The 20461-nt window shown below is 40.4% G+C and overlaps 1 protein-coding gene across 1 annotated transcript in view; it reads right to left on the bottom strand.

The window, feature by feature from the left end:
• Dnai1 (dynein axonemal intermediate chain 1) overlaps positions 1-20461 on the bottom strand; it is a 64886-nt gene that overhangs the window by 32542 nt on the left and 11883 nt on the right. The window contains exons 2-8 of the mRNA XM_090330142.1: positions 6523-6555; positions 4366-4464; positions 4117-4197; positions 2966-3092; positions 2570-2685; positions 2198-2317; positions 1097-1156 (exon numbers count right to left, since the gene is read on the bottom strand). Of these exons, the coding sequence (XP_090186268.1) occupies positions 1097-1156; positions 2198-2317; positions 2570-2685; positions 2966-3092; positions 4117-4197; positions 4366-4464; positions 6523-6555 (636 nt within the window). The remainder of the gene's footprint in view (positions 1-1096; positions 1157-2197; positions 2318-2569; positions 2686-2965; positions 3093-4116; positions 4198-4365; positions 4465-6522; positions 6556-20461) is intronic.

Genomic DNA, 20461 nt, shown 5'->3' with positions numbered 1-20461 from the left:
TGAATAGTTGGCCATGCTGACATGTCACAAGTCAACAGAGCATCTTCTGTTCTTCCCAGCATAATTATATATTCAGTGCCTGTCTTTCCTGTTAGCCCTCAGCTATGGAACAAGAATGAAGACACTCTCGAGGCCACTTCTGATCTGGGCTACCAACCCTGGATGCCAACATCTCACTGTCTTAGCATGCAGTGTCCACTGGTCAAAACAAACTAGCAAACTCAGTTGGCTAACATTTTTGTTGGTGACATATAAGGCTCTGAATTAGGAAATTGTAAACATGTCTCCTCCATAAAAAAACATACTAGCTCAGGCAAGCTATCTATAGCACTGATCATAGCTGAGTATTAGAAAGAAATAAAAGATAAGAGAACCCCTGCTAAGTGGACCTGAAGAAAGGGAAGTCCTTCAACAGCTGCAGAGAAAGCAAAAGGATCTGGATCTGGTGCTGGCAAAAATGCAACAGACCACACTGAGGGCTCCCCAGACTGGGCAGTCACTGCCACCTGGAGGCCAGATAGGCACACCTTACATTTAAAAACACACACAGGTTTCATTCTGCAAAGAACTTCAGCACATGTTAACAATATTCAGAACTCTCCAAGAACCCCGTGAGACTGCTTTCATACTCTCTTAACAGAGAAAGAAACTGAAGCATGCATTGCTCAAAATCTTACAGCTGGAACAGCATAGTTACAATCTCAGTTTGGGTCTCCTAGCTCCAGATCCTGCCCAAATCAGCATGGTCATCTAGAGTACCTGAGGGGGCAGTAGGAGGGTCTACAAGTGCCAAAGGCCTTTGGAAGGGCAGTGTCAGACTACTAATACTTCCAAGTCAGCTATCGGGTGCCATGGGCTCCAAAGAGTCCATGAGAATAATGGTGATCACCTGGTCTATAAGAAAGCTCCAGAAGCCATGCAGCTGGGATGGCCTTGCTCTGTGAGCTTGTTATGTGGGGACATATGTGTACAACATAGGTACATGGATGAGAAGGACAGACAGACAGAGGAGTCCTTCACTAGACTAGTCTGCTTTGCTGCTGAATGTGACAAGGATGAATGGGAGTAGGGATAATGATGGGTTTCAGGGTCTTACCTGATTGGCTGTGGCTGAAAAGTTTGCCCTGGGAGGAGGCTCCATCTGGCATTCTCGATCCTAGAGGACAATGATACAGGTCACTCTCAGAAAGCCCTCAATTCCTTCTCACTTACTCCAACAGTACATTTTTAGGAGCTGGTTGAGGAAGGGGTAAGACACAGAATTGGGAAAATAAAGGGATTGAATCATGCATTCAAAACCCACATGCTGGGCTGGGATATAGCTCAGTGGCAAAGCACTTGCTTAGTAAGTGCAACCTCCTGGGTTCCATCCCCAGTACCAAAAAAGAAAAGACACAAAAAATACTGTTAAAACAAACAAACAAAACCCATATACTTCCCATTCTGGCCTTTTTCAGAAGAAGCTGAAGCTAAGAGAGCAAGACAATGAAGCCTTATTCTGTCTTAACCAAGATAAATTTCAAGTGGTGGGTGAACAGACCTACACAAAGCCAAGATGTCACCAGCTTCCTATAGCTCTGGGATTATTATCCTATATCCAGAAAAGGCTGCTTTCTAATAGTGGAGTCTTTGGCTCCACTAGGGGAAGATACCCTCCCCACATAATATATCATCCAGATCACCTGATGTCAGCATAGGGACCATATAAAATGTAAATCTTTGCCCTCCATTGCAGTTCATTTCTGTCAAACACTGCCCTTGTTTGTGAATCTCATACCTAAAGCCCTATAAGGCTCCCTCAGCTTAGTTCTCAGGATCTTCCATACTTACTAATCAGAGAACTTTCTAGCTTTTTCCAGTTGGTCTACCATACAGACCATCAACTTCAGTTCAACTGATTCCTAGGCCCCCTGCGCTCTTAGCATAATGTGACATGGTCTGTTCCTCTCAAGGGCAGTTTTCTACTCCTTCTTCAAACCTTAATTTTAGTCTCTCTGGAGTTTGCAAAGTTTCACTCTCCTTAACATTCCCCTTGCCCAGATGGCTTAAAGGGACTTGAATACACGCCCCAGCTCCCTTTAGAGATGTAAATTGTGGTTTTCTCAGTCAGTCTTGCCAAGTTGAAGACTGCTAGGATGGGATCAGGCTTGTTTCTACCCTGCTATGCAAAACGGTGTCAAAATAAAGGAGACTGTACCCGAAGAGGGTTGTTTAAGGTCTGTGATGCTCTCTCACTGAAGTTAAACTGGTTAGTGAGTTTTCGTTCCTTGGGCTGCACAGGAGCCATAAATTCTTCTTCAATGACTTTTTCAGCTGTCTGAAAAGAAATAAAGGTCCAGAGGACAAGCTATGAGAGGAAGGCAGTGGGAATTCAGGAGAATCAAGCATAAATGGGCATTCCTGAAGTGGGATGGATTGGGGGCAGGAGAGATGATGCTGCAGACACATTGGAATCTGCAGCCTCTACCATCTCATCTTTGCCCCCCTCCTTCCGTCCTGAACAACCCCTCAATCCTCTATCTACAGTTTGCCCTGCAAGGAGTGGGTCAGAGAGAAACATAATACACACTTCAGTTGCAGGCATATCTGTTTGACTGCCAGTTTCAGTTCCTGGTTCCTTGGGTTCTTCCTCTTCTTCAGCAGCTTCTGTTTCTGAAACCACCAGCTTGACGGACTCCTGGGAACCTTGGTTGAAAATTGCCAATAAGCTCAAAGTCCAGGCTTGTTCCTCCATTCCTCATCAGGCATGGCTTTTGTGGTGCCTGCCTTTCAGATCCTGTATGTCCTTGGCCTTTTAGCCTGAGAGTTAGAGGTTAACTCTTGGGCCTGTCCAGGAAAACCTGCTATCAGACACTATGTAAGTGAAGGCTTCTACATGCTTTGGCATAGGAACCATCTCTTCAGATCGCCCAGACAAAGGGGACTAGATTCAAGATTGCAGCCTCAGGCTGCTCTGCAGTCTTACCTGCCACTAATTCATTGCGGTAGTCCTGCCGACGTCCCTCATCCGAGTCTTTGGGAATCAAGTTGCCCACCTGGCTGAAGTGAACTGCCAGTTGGTTCACAAAGCCAATAGGCTTATATGTGCCTTCCTAAGAAGAGAGGGGGCTGCGTAAGAGCAGGGATCCCCCAAGGGTCTGCTGTCAGAATGTAGTCTCTTTTATTTCCTAAGACTAGACAATCCATTTCTGTTAAAGGAAATACAATTCACCAACTCTTCCACTAACTTGAAGCTTTCACCAAATTTCAGTTTAATGAAGCAATCTAGCATTTTAAAAAGATCTCATACTAAATACCTTCTACTTCCAACTTGAAGCAGCTCCACATTTACTGATCACTGGTTCAGATGCTTTGTCTCCTATGTCCACGCCAAGGATCCCAATTCATCTGCCTTACTACAGACCCCGGGCAGAGCAGCTATTAGCCTCAAATACACCTTCACGACTCTACCTCCACTATTCTTAGTGGATAGAGATTCTAGCTGGATATACAAATCCCACATTAAAACAACATAATGATCATATATGATAGTCTAAGTAAAAGATCTACTTAAATAAGAAAGGTGGCTCATACCTATAATCCCAGCTTCTGAAAGGCAATCAGGAGAAGTCTGACTCAAAGCTAGTTTATGCAAAAAGCTTGAAAAACTCCATCTCAATCAATAAGCTTGGCTTGGGGTTTGTGCCTCTCATATCAGCAATGTGGGAAGCATAAATAGGAAGATTAAAGCGCAGGCTAGGATAGGGATAAAAATTGAGACTCCTGTTTGTTTGAAAAATAATAAAAGCAAAAATACAAATTCAAGTGGCAAAGTGCCTGCCTAATGAACCCAAGGTCTAGTTCAAACCCCAGTAGGAAAAGAAAAAGAACAAATACAATATAGGATCTGACATTAATGAACATGGAACAAATAAACAGGTCTCAAAATAAAAGAAGAAACAGGGACAATCTGCTAGTCACTGGCAGCTCATGCCTGTAATCTTAGCTACTTAGGAGGCTGAGATCTGAGGATCACAGAACTGGAGGTGTGGCTCCTCTAATATGTGAGGTGTTTGTAATACAACGAGTCATTCTCCAAGGAGATACAGAGACCTTGCCCAAGAAGGGATAACTTACTTTGAAGCTGTACCTGACAATATTCTGGGGTGCATGTGGGTTGTTGGCTGTTAGGATTCGGGTGAACTCTTCCTTCAACTCCTGAGGGAGAGAATACCAAGAGGGTCAGGCACTCGATCTCTCCCACTCTCTACAAGATTCTGGGCTAGCAGGCATCTCACATTCAGGCTTCTAACCCATATTATGGAAGACAATAACTCTGAAGCTGAAGAGGTGGCAAAGGCAAGGACAGGAGGTTTGTTCACTCACTGCTTCAGTCAACTCCAGCTGGTCTGGGGGTCTAACTGTGGCTTTGGACTGGTTCCAGTCATCTGCCCCTTCTCCCACTTCAGTTCCTGTATCTTCATCCTGGGACAAAAACCTCACATGAGGGTGATATTGATGCATTGTACTTGTAAACTGACATGTTGAATTGAAATCCCTTTGTACAATATTTAAAGATAATACATTTTAACAAGGCAAAACAAAACAAAACCAATCACCTCAAATGAGGGTCTGAAGTGTCTGATCTGTTGAGACAAGCAAGGAATGCAGCAGGAAACTCTTTTATTCACAAAACTTCCCAGGAGCCAAGCTCTGCTTATTGTACACAGAATACAAAATGTATAACAGATTCCTCCATGGAAGAGTCCAAAGAAACTGCCCAGACCAGAGTTCTCATTGTCTTGAAAATCACAGTCCTGGGGGTCGAGATTGTGACCTAGAGGTAGAGTGCTTGCTTAGCATGCACATAGATCCAGGTTTGATTCCTCAGTACCACAAACACAGAAAAAGGCAGAAGTGGTTCTGTGGATCAATTGGTAGAGCTCTAGCCTTGAGGAAAGACCAAGGACAGTACTCAGGCCATGAGTCCAAGCCCCAGGACTGAAAAAAAAAAATCACAGTCCTGAGGGTCAGGGCTTAGCTGAATATTGTTGTGGGATTCTGGCCACAGTAGTGGGACCCAAAGTGGCTCCTCCTTACTCCCTTCCCTTAAGCTTAGAAAGAAAAGTCCAGATCAGTTAGATGCCAAAGATAGACTTTCATGCAAAAGTGGTTTAGACAGCCAGAAAGGATGCCAGGCCTTTCTTTAGACTACTCTGCTCTAATTTGTTCTTGATCTTCTAATTTGCTAGCTTAAGGTTACTCTTCAAAGAAATTTCTCTTGTACTTGGTTACTTTAAGCCTAAACTCAAGGACTAGACCTTTTGCCTTCTCTGACAGACAGTTAAGTAGCTGGTCAAACTGGCCAAGACATATTCTTTTTTTTTTTGCCCGTCCTAGGCTTGAGCTCAGGGCCTGAGCACTGTCCTTGGCACTAGCCTTTCTCAAGGCTAGCACTTGAGCCACATACCATTTCTGGCCTTTTCTATATATATGTGATACCAAGGAATAAAACCCTGGTCTTCATGCATGCTAGGCAAGCACTCTACCACTAGGTCACACTCCCATCCCTGACTTATTCTTTTTTGAAGTTCATTCTCACTAACAATTAAAGATATATAAAATAGTGCATCCACCCCCCCTCCAAAAAATGGCAAGTTATCAAGTTTTAAAGCAAAAACACCAAACTAAGCTGGCATCTAGTGTTGGTAAAACTGTGGAAGCAGGCACCCATAAATGAGCATGACCCTTTCATAGAGCAATTTGGAAAAATTTACCAAAGTTTCCTTAATGGCTATTTCTGTTCTTTGATTCAGATTTGTATGTGTGCAAATTTATATTAAGTATTTAAGTGGGAACATGCCCAAAGAGTTAGAAGCATGAATTCACAACTTATAGTAAAAAAGAGGAGATATCTAAATGCCTAACAATAGATGTACTTGAAAAATAAGGAAGATGTATCAAAATATTATGTAATTAATCCAACAATGCTATAGAAGTATATTTATTAGCAATAGAAAATACTCTAAATATTTTATGTGAAACAACAGTAAACATATGCATATTGTAGTAATATCTACATATTGTGATTCTGCATAAAAATATATGTAAATTTCACATATCATAAAAACATCTAGGATGATACAGTATCATACGTTAACAAGGGTATTCCAGAGTGGTAGGCTTATGGGTAATTTTATATTATTTGAATTTTCTGAAAATATATAGATAAGATTTCCAACATAAAAAAGTGTCATGAGGCCAGGCAAGGTGGCTCATGCCTATAATACTAGCTACTCAGGAGGCTGAGATCTGAAGATTGCAGTTCAAAGCCAGCCTGGGCACTAAAGTCTGTGAGACTCATCTCCAATTAACCACCAGAAAACCAGAAGTGGTGCTGTGACTCCAGGGGCAGGACAGTAGCCTTGGCTAAAGCGCTCAGGGACAACGCCCAAGCCCAGAGTTCAAGCCCTAAAATCGACTGAAAAAAAAAAAGTGCCATGAGCATCTTGGGAGAAACCAGTGGACTCAGTCAGAACTTACTCTCTTCCTGGCTCCTCTGCTCACACTGACGCTCTGGAGAAAGGAGAGAAACAGAAGGTAAAGTCACAAACAATTGATGTGAATATCCTAAACAGCATCACAGAGAGGTTTCTATCCAAAATCTGGCAGATAAAGGATATTAAACTTTCTCAAGTCTCACAAACAATTCTTTGGCACTCTCAGTTGCACATATGTGCTCTTTGGCCCTGCCATGGAGGGTCTATGTCTGATGTTTTAGCATCAGTGAAACCAACTCAGGAGGAGTAACTGGATAAACTTGACACTAGACTTTCTTTCCTTCCTTCTTTTTTTCTTTCTTTCTTTCTTTCTCTCCTCTCTTTCTTCCTCAGTACGAGATTTGAATTCAGGGCTTCTTGCCTGCTCTGTTGGTGCTTTACCACTTGAACCAATCCCTGAACTCTGCTTTTTGTTGGTTATTTATATAAAAACAAGCCTGCTCCTCTCTCTGCTTCTTGGTTTATGATGTGATCTTCTTCCCACACAATCTCCACCATCTATCATGAAGTCCTCAACAGAGCTAGCTGAGGCAGGAACCATGCCCTGAACCTCCAAAACTGAGAGCTAAAAAAAACCTGCCTTCATAATTTTGTTATAGTGATAAAAAGGCTGACTAACCCAAACAATGTACAATTCAACTTCATAAATTTTGGTGGTGTATTTATTTGTTGGGCACTAATCTAATGAGTGGGAGAAAGACAAGAGCGGTGGGGTAGGCGGAGAAGGAGAGTCTCTTCCCTATTTTTTTCTAGGTCCATGTCAGTCTGGTGAGTGTAATCTGTATTTGTCACTCTCAGACACTTAGCATCTGTCCCAGGGTGCTGTAGGGATGCATGGGTACCACTCTGTCTGGAGTTCTCAGAAAAGGTTCCAGAGGTGCCCATTTCTTAACTCCAGTTAAGAAATCATAGTACATGATATATTGTCTAGGTAAAGATGTTTTTCAGAAGGAGAAAATAGCATTGCAAGGGAAGAGAAGAACAATCACAGGCACAGCAAACCATTCTACCAATACAATTCTACTGACATTATTGATATTATACAGACATAGATATAGATATAGATATAGATATAGATATAGTATTTCAGGTCATCGAGCATGAGGGGATCTGCCGGGGGCAGAGATGTGAGAGAGGGGGACTTTGAAAGAAGTCAGCTTAGAGCATGCAATAAAGGATCAAGACAACAGAGGAATGTAAGCCAAAGGGAACATGGCATCTGGACATATCAGAAAAAGACCTCTGCTTGCAGCACTGTCACTGAGTACCTGTGTGATATTGGGGAACATTCGACTTCCTCAAGCCCGCAGTGAGTGAGTGAGACAGGATGAGCTCTTACAGCTCTTATAACGGTCTCTGGGAAAGACTCGGATGGGATTCCAGAGCAGGAAAACGCGCCCCAGCTTCAGTTGAAGAGTGGGTAGCAGATTCAGATTTCTGCCAGATTGCCAAGGTTGCTGGTGGTGGGAACCCTTTTCCTGAGTCTAAACCATATGAACCAGAAAATTCTTTCCTTTGAACAGCCTTTGATCCCTAAGGTAATGAGATAGAAGCATCACAACATCCAACAGCTTTCTGGCCCACGGCAGAGCCCTAGAGAGCTGATCCCAACCCAAACCACCAGCTGTAAGTAGAAAACAAGATCCAGTTACCACTGCCCCCTGTAAATATGTCTGTAAAACATTTATCTGGCAATAAAAGAACTGACAAGGCAATTTGAGTGTAATTGTTTTTGGCAGTTGGAAATATTTCAATTAACACACTATAAAAGCCACACTATAATAAATGCAAAACAGGCCAATGAAATCAGCTACAGCCCTGACTTCTCAACCATGGCAAAGGAGATTGAATGTCAGGCTGCCACTTTGGGCCCTTGGTCTTCCAGGAGGAGAAGCCTGAGACAGACAAGCCTGAATTCCTGAAAATCTTTTGAAGGTTTCTTCCAGAAGCCATCAAACCACAGAAGGAGAAAGCCCCAACTCCTACACCAGGCCTCCAGAACTCCATCATCTGGCCTCAGATCTCCACTTCAGCTTGTCCTACTATCCATCATGTGCTAGAATATGCACAAGTATTCTGAGCCTGGCCTGGACCTTCCCACTTTCCAATTTGCTTTTTACTATTCTTTCTGCCAGGAATATTGTTTGCCCTTCTCCCATCATACCCCCAACCCCATCCTGATACTACTGCCTAACAAAATCCTACCCTCTTTTCCTCTGCTAGTCCTTTAGCTAACTCCTCCTGATAAACTTAAACCTTTCTCCTGCCACCTTCTATTCTTTCTTTCCTTATCTTGAATAGATTCTCCTCCACTTTCCATCATCACCACCACAAATATTGGCTGTTATATGAAACATTAAGATCCAAGTGTATCTCCAAATAAATACTCTGTTATCCCCAGGTTTGGGTTTATAAAAGAGGACAGGTATAAAAAGAAGCTAGCCTATATGGGAAGTGACTTGGAAGTTCCAGCATAGAAAGCTCACAAAGAAGGTCGTCTTCTCTTGGGTAGGCCATTCTGTTTGACTGAGCCAGGAAAAAAGAAACTCAACCAGCCCACCAAGTCTCACACAACTTAGCCCAGGTTATCAAGGGGTTAGATAACAGAGTTCCAGCCTGAACTTCTCTGTTTTTCTGTTGTCCTGGTTTTAGATTTAGGTGTGAACACCCTAAGGGCAGGAGTTGTATCTCACTCATCTTTGGGCCTCTAGCACAGAGCACAGAGGAGGAGAGTTCACCTGTTCTTACAGAGGTTACAGTAATCATTTAGCTGACTGGTGGTCACTTCTTAGTTCTCTGACAGTATCTGACATGGCTCTATTTTCTTTTTCATGTCACCCAACTCTCCAATGGCTCTTCACTATCCATGATTCCTGTCCTCCACGGATATATGCTTGGCCCTGCAGTGCTCTTATTCTATATACTCCCTGTGGTATTCCTATCCCCACCCACGGCTTCCTCTCCCATTTTATGATAAAGCTCAAATCTATTTCTGTAGTTTAGACATTGCAGTATTTCATATTCACATTTATCACAGGGCACATATCTTAAAACCCAACCTGTGTTCTCTTTTCATCCCAAATTACCACTTCCTCCAATATTCCTTGTTTCATTTCAGTGTACCACCAGGCCTTTAGTTACTGGGTTGGAAGCTTGGAGCCATTGATCTTATCTTTGTCTTCTCATTAATATATTTTAACAATAATCGTTCAATTGTGAATTCAAGGCCAGCATTATATACATAGCAGGCCCTTGTCTCAAAAAACCCAATATACAGCCAGGCACAGTGGCTCATACCTGTAATTCTTGATACCTGAGAGAAAGAGACTGGGAAGATCAATGTTCAAGGCGAAACCAGACAAAAAGTTAGCAAGACCCCCATTTTCAACAAATAAGCCTGCTATGGTGGCATATATCTGTCATCCAAAGAGTCAGCAACCAAAGAGTCAGTAGGTCGGAGGATCTCTGTATGAAGCAAGTTCTGGGCAATACCATGAGATTCTACCTTACAAATAAATAAAGCAAAATGGACTGGGGATGTAGATTAAGTGGCGGAGTGCCTACCTAGAAGGTACAGGCTCTGAGTTCAAATCCCAGTTCTACAAAGCCTTCCAATAAATGAAATGAAATGAAGTGCAGTGAAATATGAGGCTACTGAGCATTGCTCACATCAAATGAATTGTTCACATTCAATGAAAGAGTAATTTGATAATAAGCTTCCTAGTCTAGTCAGTGTAAGAGATGAGTATCATTACAACCTACTGGGCATTATTTACCAGCACTTAGAATGCTTTGGGGATAAATAAGGTTTAAAACATCTTAAGCTTTTGTGCTTACAGCTAGTGCTCTACCACTTTGAGCCACAGTGCCAGTTCTCGCTTTTTAGTAGTTTATTGGAGATAAGAATCTCACAGACATCCCTACCTTAGCTGGCTTAAACCTAGATCCTCAGACCTCAGCTTCTTGAGTAGCTGGGATTACAGGAATGAGATACTGACACCCAGCCCATGAAAATATATTTTAAAATCGAGTATGTAGCAGATGGCATTATGGGCTTTGAAATCACAATCATACACTGCACTATTGCTAATTCACTGACCCTAGGTGAGTTGCTTCTCTTCCCTAAATTCAATATCTTTAAAAAATGAGCATTGTAACAATCCCCTCTTAATCATTGGTTTGCTATGAGGATTACATTAGTGAGTGTCCATTGAGGACATACTAGTATGGTGCTTGGTCAGAACACATGCCCAATAAATGATAGCCGGCATTATTACATTTCCAATTATGGACCCTTCCCTGCCCTAAACCACACGTGTGGTCTTTGCCTAGTAGGAAGCCCCCATTCTATGGAAGACTAGAGTCTTTAGCAGATCACATCTCCAACTGAAGAAATCAATGCTGAAACATGATTGTTCCTAGAAAGAAGGGCTCTTCAAAGCATGCAAATCCACAGATGTTGGTCCCTACTTTTGGGGACCCAGGAGACTGCATTTACCACTTCAGTTGTCTTGGTACTTATTTTAAAATTCACTAACAGGTTTCCATTAAGCTGAAGTGAAACGAAATACCTCACCAGCTTGCAATCAGTTTCTAAAGCCCCAAAGAAAGTTCAATTCACCAGCAAATCTTCCTCTAGCTACAGTGAATGCATTGAAAATCCCTGAATCTAGTACAATGTCTAAAGCACACAGAGAAGCCATCCAATATGTATTTGCGGTCATAAACAATCTCCAAGTTTTTAAAGCATGATATGCAGAATAACAGGCACTATCAAACATTGTTCCTAAAGCACAAATTATTACAAGCTTTTTTCTACAGTAATGTAGCTTTATACACCAAAATTTAAAAATGTATCCACCTATTAATATAGCAACTATATTTTCTTGAATTTTGTAATACATTTTTGCATCTTACTAAAATTGAGTTCTTTGAAACAAATTTTATTTGTAGCATTAGTTACAATGGAATAAAATCTAAATATTTAGCAATAGAAGCCCAGTTAGATAAATAAGCTAGAATAATTCACTAGGATATTATGCATATCTTTAAAAAAGAATGACTATTGTACAACATGGTGTTGACAACAACAAAGTATTGTATCCATGAAAGTTGTTAAAAGTATGTTTTAAAGTCCTTGTCAAAAAAAGATAAATATATGAGGTAATGTACACTAATTAGTTCAATTTAATATCCTACAATGTACAACATATTTTTAAAATTTTCAGGGACCAGGAGTTTGGCCTAGTGGTAGAATGCTTGCCTAGCATACATGAAAACCCAGGTTCGATTCCTTGGTACCACATACATAGAAAAAAAAAAGCTGGAAGTGGTGCTGTGGCTCAAGTGGTAGAGTACTAGCCTTGAGAAAAGTCCAGGGTCTGTGTTCAGGCCCTGAGTTCAAGCCCCATGACCCCCCCAAAAGTAGCAAATTACAGAAACAGAGATACATCCACATACTTTTTGAATAAGTATGTATGAAGTGTGAAAATTAAAAAATGAAGCTGTTGCAATTGGTTTGGGAATGGGAGATGGAAAATGACAGAGAAGTGAGTCTGGTCAAAATACAAAGTATGCAAAAAATGGGCATGTCAAAATGAAATTCCTTTTTACAACTAGCTGATGTATATGTATGTATATTTATATATGAATGTATAAATAAAATTTCTGGAAGTTTATATAGACTGCTGAGAATGGTCTTAAACAGACAATGTGACTGAGGAAGGAATTGTATAAAATGGAAGGCTAAGATTATTCACCATATACTTACCCATATATTTTTAATGAGGTTGTAAATTACTTTTTTTTTTTGCCCAACCTGGGCCTTGATCTCAGGGCCTGAACACTGTCCTTGGGCTTTCTCAAGGCTAGAGCTACTGTACCATTTGAGCCACAGACCACTTCCAGCTTTTTTCTATGTACACCTAGGAATCAAACCCAGGTCTTCATGCATGCTAGGCAAGCACTCTACTACTAGGCCAAACTTCTGGCCCTACATTACTTTTATAATTTAAAATGCTAGTTGAGAATTTAAAATCAGTAAAGTACAGGGCTGGAGGCATAGTTCAAGTGGTAGAGCACTTGCCTAGAAAGATTGAGGCCATGTATTTGAGTTTAATATTGAGAAAAATAAATAAATAAAAGGAGTTATTTTCTTTCTGGTTGATGCAACATTGGGTCCTTGAACTCAGGGCCCTGAGTACTGTCCCTAAGCTTTTGCACTCAAGGCTAGCACTGTACTACTTGAGCAACAGCTCCACTTCTGGATTTTGGGGGGTTAATTGGAAACATGAGTCTCAACAAACTTTTCTGTCTAGGTTGGCTTTGAATCATGTTCCTCAATCTCACCTCCCGAGTGCCCAGAATTACAGGCACAGCCTCTAGCACCTAGCTGTCAATGTTCTATTTTGTCAATGCCTTTTCTGATTTACTGAAAACACTATACAACGTGATGCCTTTGTTCTCTGTTAATGTGAAGAAATACTTCAATTTTAAATGCTAAACTAACTTTATCTTCTTAAAATAAAGCCCACTTGCTCTATTACGTTATTTTCTTTATATATTGTGGGTATCGATTTAATAATAGTACACATTTTTGTTTTTTACATTCATGTTCATAGAGACTATCAGTTTGTGTACGCTTATGCTGACATTATCCTCTATTTTCGGGAAGAGGTGTAAGGCTGTTTTTTATTTGTCTGTTTTGGAGATGAATTCTTGATATATCGCCAATATAGGACCCTTTCCACAGCCTGGAATTATGGGATTAGAGATGCATGCCACCATGCCTGGAAACTTTAGTCATATTTATTACTTATGCATTTGATAGGATTCACTAGTGAATTTACAGCTGGAGTTTCTTTGAGAGAGTTGTGCTTTTTGTTTTTTTGTAGGTCGTGGGGCTTGAGCTCTGGGCCTGGGTACTGTCCCTGAGCTCTTCAGTTCAAGACTACCGCCCTACCACTTGAGCCTCAGCTCCACTTCCCCTTTTCTATGGTTAATTGGAGATAAGAGTCTCAAGTTCTTTAGTGCCCAGACTGGCTCTGAATTGCGATCCTCAGCTCTCAGTTTCCCGAGTAGCTAGGGTTACAGTCGTTAGCCACTGTATTCCACGTGAGAGAATTGGATGAATTCAATTTTTCAAAAGGTATGAAGTGTCTTTATTTTCTTTTGGGGGGGGGAGTTTACGGGGCTTGAACTCTGGACTTGGGTGCTGTCCCCAAGCTTTTCAGCTCAAGGCTAGCGCTCTACCAGTTGGAGCCCCAGCACCACTTCCAGTTTTGTTTTGTTTTATTTTTCCTAGTGGTTAATTGGCAATAAGAGTCTCAGGAAGGAACTCTCATGCCTGGGCTGGCTTTGAACCATGATCCTCAGATCTCAGCCTCTTGAGTAGCTGGGTTTATGGACATGAGCCACCAGCTCCCGGCCTCATTTTCTTTTATGTCAATTGAGGCAAACTGTGTTTTTAAAGAAATTAATCCATTCTATCTATGTTGATGAATTTATTGATATAAAGCTATAGGTAATTTTCCCCTCTTACCAATTCTAATGTCTGTAGGATCTGTAATAGTACATCTCTTACCTGATATTGACTATTATAATCTGTCTGTCTGTCTGTCTGTCTCTCTCTCTCTCTCTCTGCCAGTCCTGAGGCTTGAACTCAGGGCCTGAGCACTATCCTTGGGCTTTCTCAAGGCTAGAGCTCTACCACTTGAGCCACAGCATCACTTCCAGTTTTTTCTGTGTATGTGGTACTGAGGAATTGAACCCAGGACTTCGTGCATGCTAGGCAAGCAGCACTAGGCCATGCTCCTGGCCCCTGTACGTTTTTGCCAGTCCTGGGCTTAAGCTCAGGGCCTGAGCACTGTCCTTGGACTTTCTCAAGGCTAGCGCTCTACCACTTGAACCTCAGCATCACTTCTGGCTTTTTTCTATGTATGTGGTACCAAGGAATTGAACCCCAGTCTTCATGCATGCTAGGCAAGCACTCTACCACTAGACCAAACTCCTGGCCTCACTTTCTTTTTTTTTTTTTGCCAGTCCTGGGTTTGAGCTCAGTGCTTGAGCACTGTCCTTGGACTTTCTCAAGGCTAAAGCTCTACCACTTGAACCTCAGCACCACTTCCGGCTTTTTTGTATGTATGTGGTACCAAGGAATCGAACCTGGGTCTTCGTGCATGCTAGGCAAGCACTTTAATCACTAGGCCAAACTCCCGGCCCCTCACTTTCTTTTTACATTGATAAGATTTGCTACATTTTATGAATTTGCTTATCTCTTCAAAGAACCAACATTTGGCTTTGTTAATTTTGTCTATCATATTTTTCATAGTGTATCTGAAAGAATAATCAATGATGCAAAAGAAATCAATGAAATAAATTCTGCTACTTTAATTTGTTCATCTTTTCTATGTTCTTAAGGTGAAACTGCACTTCCTAAGTATACTGTTCTATAAATTAGGTAAAGTTGGTTGACAGTATTTGGATTTTCTCTGTGTCTCCATTTCTAAAATGCTAAAATCTTTATCATTTGTGGGTATTTTTATATTTCCTCTTAATTTTGTTGGTTAATTCATATATCTTAACACATTATCATGTGTTCATGTTTCTGTGTTTGTGCTGACATTTACAACATGCATCTTAAACTTACCACAATCTCTAAAGACTATATTACCTCACAGTTTACAATGTAATCATACTACATTATAACTTCATTTACCACCACTACTCCATTCTTTACCCTATTGTTGTCACATCCTTTATTTATACATATATATAAGCCTCACCTAACAATAATATCATTTTTTACATTAAATATTGAATTTTTGTTTTATCTTTTTTTTGCCAGTCTTGGGGCTTGAACTCAGGGCCTGAGCACTGTCCTTGGGCTTTCTAAAGGCTAGAGCTCTACCACTTGAGCCACACCATCACTTCTGGCTTTTTCTATGTAGGTGGTACTGGGGAATTGAACCTGGGTCTTCATGGATGCTAGGCAACTCTACCAGTAGGCCAAACTCCCAGCCCCAACACTGAACATTTTTTGCATTAAACAGTCATATGCCCAGTGTTTCACAGCTTTTACCCTAGTTATTCAGGAAACTGAGATATGAATGTCATAGTTCAAAGCCAGCCCTGGCAGGAAAGTTCCTAAGACTGGGTGGGGGAGCTGGTGGTAAGGGGAGGGAAAGTGGGAGAAAAACATGGGAGAGGGTAACAGTGTTCTAGAAGAAATGAACTCACTTCCTTATGTATGTAACTGTAACCCCTCTATACATCATCCTGACAATAAAATCAAAATGAAAAAAAAAGGAAAGTTTATAAGATTCTATCTCCAATTAACCACCAAAAAGTCAGAAGCGAAGTTGTGGCCCAAAGAGTGCTAGCCCTGAATGAAAAAGCTCAGGGACAGCACCCAGGCCCTGAATCCAAGCCCTAGTACTGAATAAAAAGAAAAAACAAGCTTTACCTATATATCTTTTCATTTCTAATACTTCTTGGTCCGGATATATGACGATGATCAATTCTCTTTAGTTTATTTAAAAATGCATTTATTGGGCCGGGAGTTTGGCCTAGTGGTAGAGTGCTTGCCTAGCATGCACAAAGACATGAGTTCAATTCCTCAGTACCACACACACAAAAAAAGCTGGAAGTGGTGCTGGGGCTCAAGTGGTAGAGCTATAGCCTTGAGAAAGCCCAAGAACAGTAGTCAGGCCCTGAGTTCAAGCCCCAGGACTGGCAAAAAAAAATAATACATTTATTTCACCCTTCCTTCTGAGGAGTACTTTTGTACTGTAATACTTGAACCATACCCCAGTTTCCCAAGATTCGGTTTTCATCTTTAGTTTTATGTAGTTTGTTTAACTACGAGAAAGCTAGACCTGTTTTAATGTTATTCTGCTCAGAACTACTGAGGTTCTGATATCCTATAGGTTTTCCACCAAGTTTGGGAATGTTTTGGTGATTTTTTTTTTTTTGTTCCTCCTCCTCTCCTTTTCCCCTGGTATTTTAACTACATACAAGTTCCAAATGCAGCTGGAGGTATATGGAGCTCAAGAGACAGAATGCCTGCCTACCAAGCATAATACCCTGAATTCAAATCCCAGTTTTATGAAAAATGAACATTTAAAAAGATATTCCAAATGTATATGTGTTGTATTATCACAAGTTACTAAGAATTTTTTTTTGTCTTCCCTAGGACTTCAACTCAGAGCCTGGTGCTATCCCTAAGCTTCTTTGTACTCAAGGCTGGCTCTCTACTACAGAAATAGTTTATTGAAGGTAAGAATCTCATGGAGAAAGACTGGATAAGTGGGACTACATTAAACTGCAGAGCTTCTGTATGGCAAAGGACATAGCTAGCAAATTAACTAGAAAGCCTACAGAGTGGGAGAAGATCTTCACTAACCATACAACAAAGGCCTCATATCTAAAATATATCAACAGCTCAAAAAATTGAATCACTCCAAAACTAATCTCCAAAGAAACAATCATTCCATTAAAAGATGGGCTAAAGACTTAAAGAGAGTCTTTTCTGAAGAAGAAATAAGAATGTCCTATAGACACATGAAGAAATGCTTGACATCTCTGGTCATAAAAGAAATGCAAATCAAAACAACTCTAAGATTCCACCTCACTCCAGTTAGAATGGCCATGATCAAGAAATCTAATAACAACAGATGCTGAAGAAGATGTGGCCAGGAGGGATCACTACTACATTGTTGGTGGGAGTGCAAACTTGTTCAACCACTATGGAAAGCAGTATGGCAGTTCCTCAAAAGACTAAACATAGAGCTCCCCTATGATCCAGCAATTCCACTACTTGGCATTTACCCAATCATCCAAAAACAAGGACATACTAAATCCACTAGCACAACGATGTTCATTGCAGCACTATTTGCCATAGCAAAGATAAGGAACCAACCAAGATACCCCTCAGTTGATGAGTGGATCAACAAGATGTGGTATTTATACACAATAGAATTCTATGACATCGCCCCATTTGTAAGGAAATGGAAAGACTTAGAAAAAATCATATTAAGTGAAATAAGCCAGACTCAAAGGAACATAGGCTCAATGGTTTCCCTCATTTGCCATAATCAGTAGAAATCTTGGGCTCTCCTACCAGAGATTTACAATAGAACAAAACCTAGATACATAAGGCCCTATAGTATGATGCTAAATGAAAAGACCTCCAGGATATAGAAATAAAAGCCATATAATGAGTGATTGTTGTCCTTAACGTACTATGTTATCTCTCATTTCTTTTGCTGTCCCTTGGTTATCTCATATTGTTACAGTATTTCACCTGGTTGGTTTTCTGATAGATTGTATATATGCGAATTTGGTTATTTGAAGTCCAATAGGGAAGGGGGTAAAACAAGATGAGGGGTGGGGTGAGGGAGGGAAATGGGGACCAATACATGAGAAAGGGTATCAATGTAGGTGAAGTAACGCACCTTCTATCTGGTGAATATAATGTAACCCTTCTATTAATTGCAATAAAAATATTTGGCAAGCGCCATGACCCACAAAAAAAAATTTTGGAAAAAAAGAGTCTGGTGGAGTTTCCTGCCTACGCTGGCTTCTAACTGTAATCCTCGGATCTCAGCCTCCTGAGTAGCTAGGATTACAGGCAGAGCCAGCTCTAAGTCTCTTTAAAAATAAAAATCTTATTTCTGTTTTGCAAATTGGATGATTTCCATGGATTCCTCTTTCAATGGTTAAATGCATCCAGTATATTTTTCTTTTCAGATACTTCAATTTTCTATAATTTCTACATTTCTGCGTAGATTTCACATTAGTGTTATGTATTAAGACAATATTTTAATTCCATAAATATACTCACAATAGCTTGCTTTAAAGTCTTTGTCTGCTTGTTCTAACATTTGGGTTGTTTCACTGGCACTATCATGTTCTTTTCTAGATTTATCTCCCAGAGCTATGATTAAGAAATGTCCCTCCTTAGGGAGCAAGGATAAATGTGTGACTCATATAAAGTGTTACCACTCCTCAGAAATCACTGTCCTGTGTTATCTATTTTTAATGCCTAAAATACTTATTTTCAGTGGGAAAGCAAGTCCAATATTAACGGCTTCATCATGCCAGAATTTAAGGCCCTTGTATCAACATCTTTAGGAACTATATATATGTATATATATATATACATATATATAGTTACATATAAAGTATATTTTATGTATTTTAAAATTCATTGCGTAAACATGCTATTTTAAAATCTACAGAAAATGTTTTTGTAAAAGACAGAACCCTTTGTAATGTAAATATCATCCCTGAATGAAAGCACTGGACTAGAAGAAATCTGATGTCCCTTCCTGTACAATTCATGAGAATTTTTTTTTTACCAGAAATGACATACAAGTTACTTTACTGTAAAATAAAGCTATATTTTGTACTGGAGAAGCTGTGAAAGATAGTACCTCCTTCTAAGGGAAATCACCCTAGGGTTCACAGCTTTGGTTGATCAGAAAGCCTTAGAATCTCTTACTGATACAGACTAACATGAACAGATGAGCTAGGGTCTATTGTAGCCCCCTCTAAGAGAAGGAACCAGGGGATGAGAATGCCACAGAGTGGTAGAGTGCTTGCCTCGCATTCATGAAGCTCTGGGTTTGATCCCTCAGTACCACATACACAGGAAAAGCTGGAATGGAGTTGTGACTCAAGTGGTAGAGTGTTAGCTTAAGCAAAAGAAGTTCAGGGAAAGGACCTCCAGGATGTAGAAACAAAAGCCATATAATGAGTGATTGTTGTCCTTAATGTACTATGTTATCTCTCATCTCATTTGCTGTCCCTTGGTTATCTCATATGATTACAGTATTTTACCTTATCTGATATATTGTATATATGTTTATTTGGTTATTTGAAATCAGATAGGGAAGGGGGGAAAACAAGATGAGGGGTGGGGGTGGCGGAAGGAAATGGGGACCAAGACATGAGAAAGGGTATCAATGTTTGTGAAGTAATACACCTATCTGGTGAATACAATGTAACCCTTCGATTAATTACTATAAAAATTATATGAAAAAAGTTCATTTTGACTATGTTCTAAAAACTAAGTGCCAGTGATTGTATATAGAAATTCCCTTCTTGAACACGTGTTTGTTAAACATGTCATTTGAAATATGATGTAAAAATCAATGTTAATAAATTCTTTAATAAAAAAAAAAGAAGTTCAGGGACAGTATATAGGCTCTGAGATGTTCAGGTCCTGGGACTGCAAGAGACAGGCAGACAGACAGACAGACATACACACACACACAGAGAGAGAGAGAGAGAGAGAGAGAGAGAGAGAGAGAGAGAGAGAGGGAGAGGGAGAGGGAGAGGGAGAGGGAGAGGGAGAGGGAGAGGGAGAGGGAGAGGGAGAGGGAGAGGGAGAGGGAGAGGGAGAGGGAGAGGGAGAGGCGAAACTAGGACTCCAGAGGGAAATGATCTGCTGGATAGAGATATCAATGAACATGTTTATGAGGTAAACAGGGCCAGGACATGTATGGTAAGCTGGAAACGTACTTAAGTGTGTTAAGACCATAGGACAGGTAGCTGGCTGGGAAATGAGAGTAGAGAATAGGACACAATTGCTATGAGTAATACATAGACCATAAGAGATATAGAGAAAGCAGATAGCCTTTATATTTCCAATTGAATAGCTTTCCAATGCCAACTCCAGGCTATCTGCATATTTGCAATGTCTCTCTACAACACCCCACATAAATAATTTCTCATTCTCGCACTTTCCTTTTTTCTTCATTAATAAAGTTTTTTTCCCTCTGACTTTAAATATTTTTTATCTCCTTTGATTTTTTTCTACAGATTTTTTTCTTTAGTTAAACTAGAAAGTTGTAGCTTTTCTTCTAAACAACTGAAACAACACTCTCATAAATCCTGTTTTCTGATTTTTCATGCCAGCC

This window comes from Megascapheus bottae, chromosome 3, assembly GCF_031878675.1.
Source record: "Megascapheus bottae isolate mThoBot1 chromosome 3, mThoBot2.hap1, whole genome shotgun sequence".
Taxonomy (NCBI): Eukaryota; Metazoa; Chordata; class Mammalia; order Rodentia; family Geomyidae; genus Megascapheus; species Megascapheus bottae.
The sequence above is the reverse complement of the archived record's forward strand: the minus strand, read 5'-3'. Positions and strand labels throughout refer to the sequence as shown.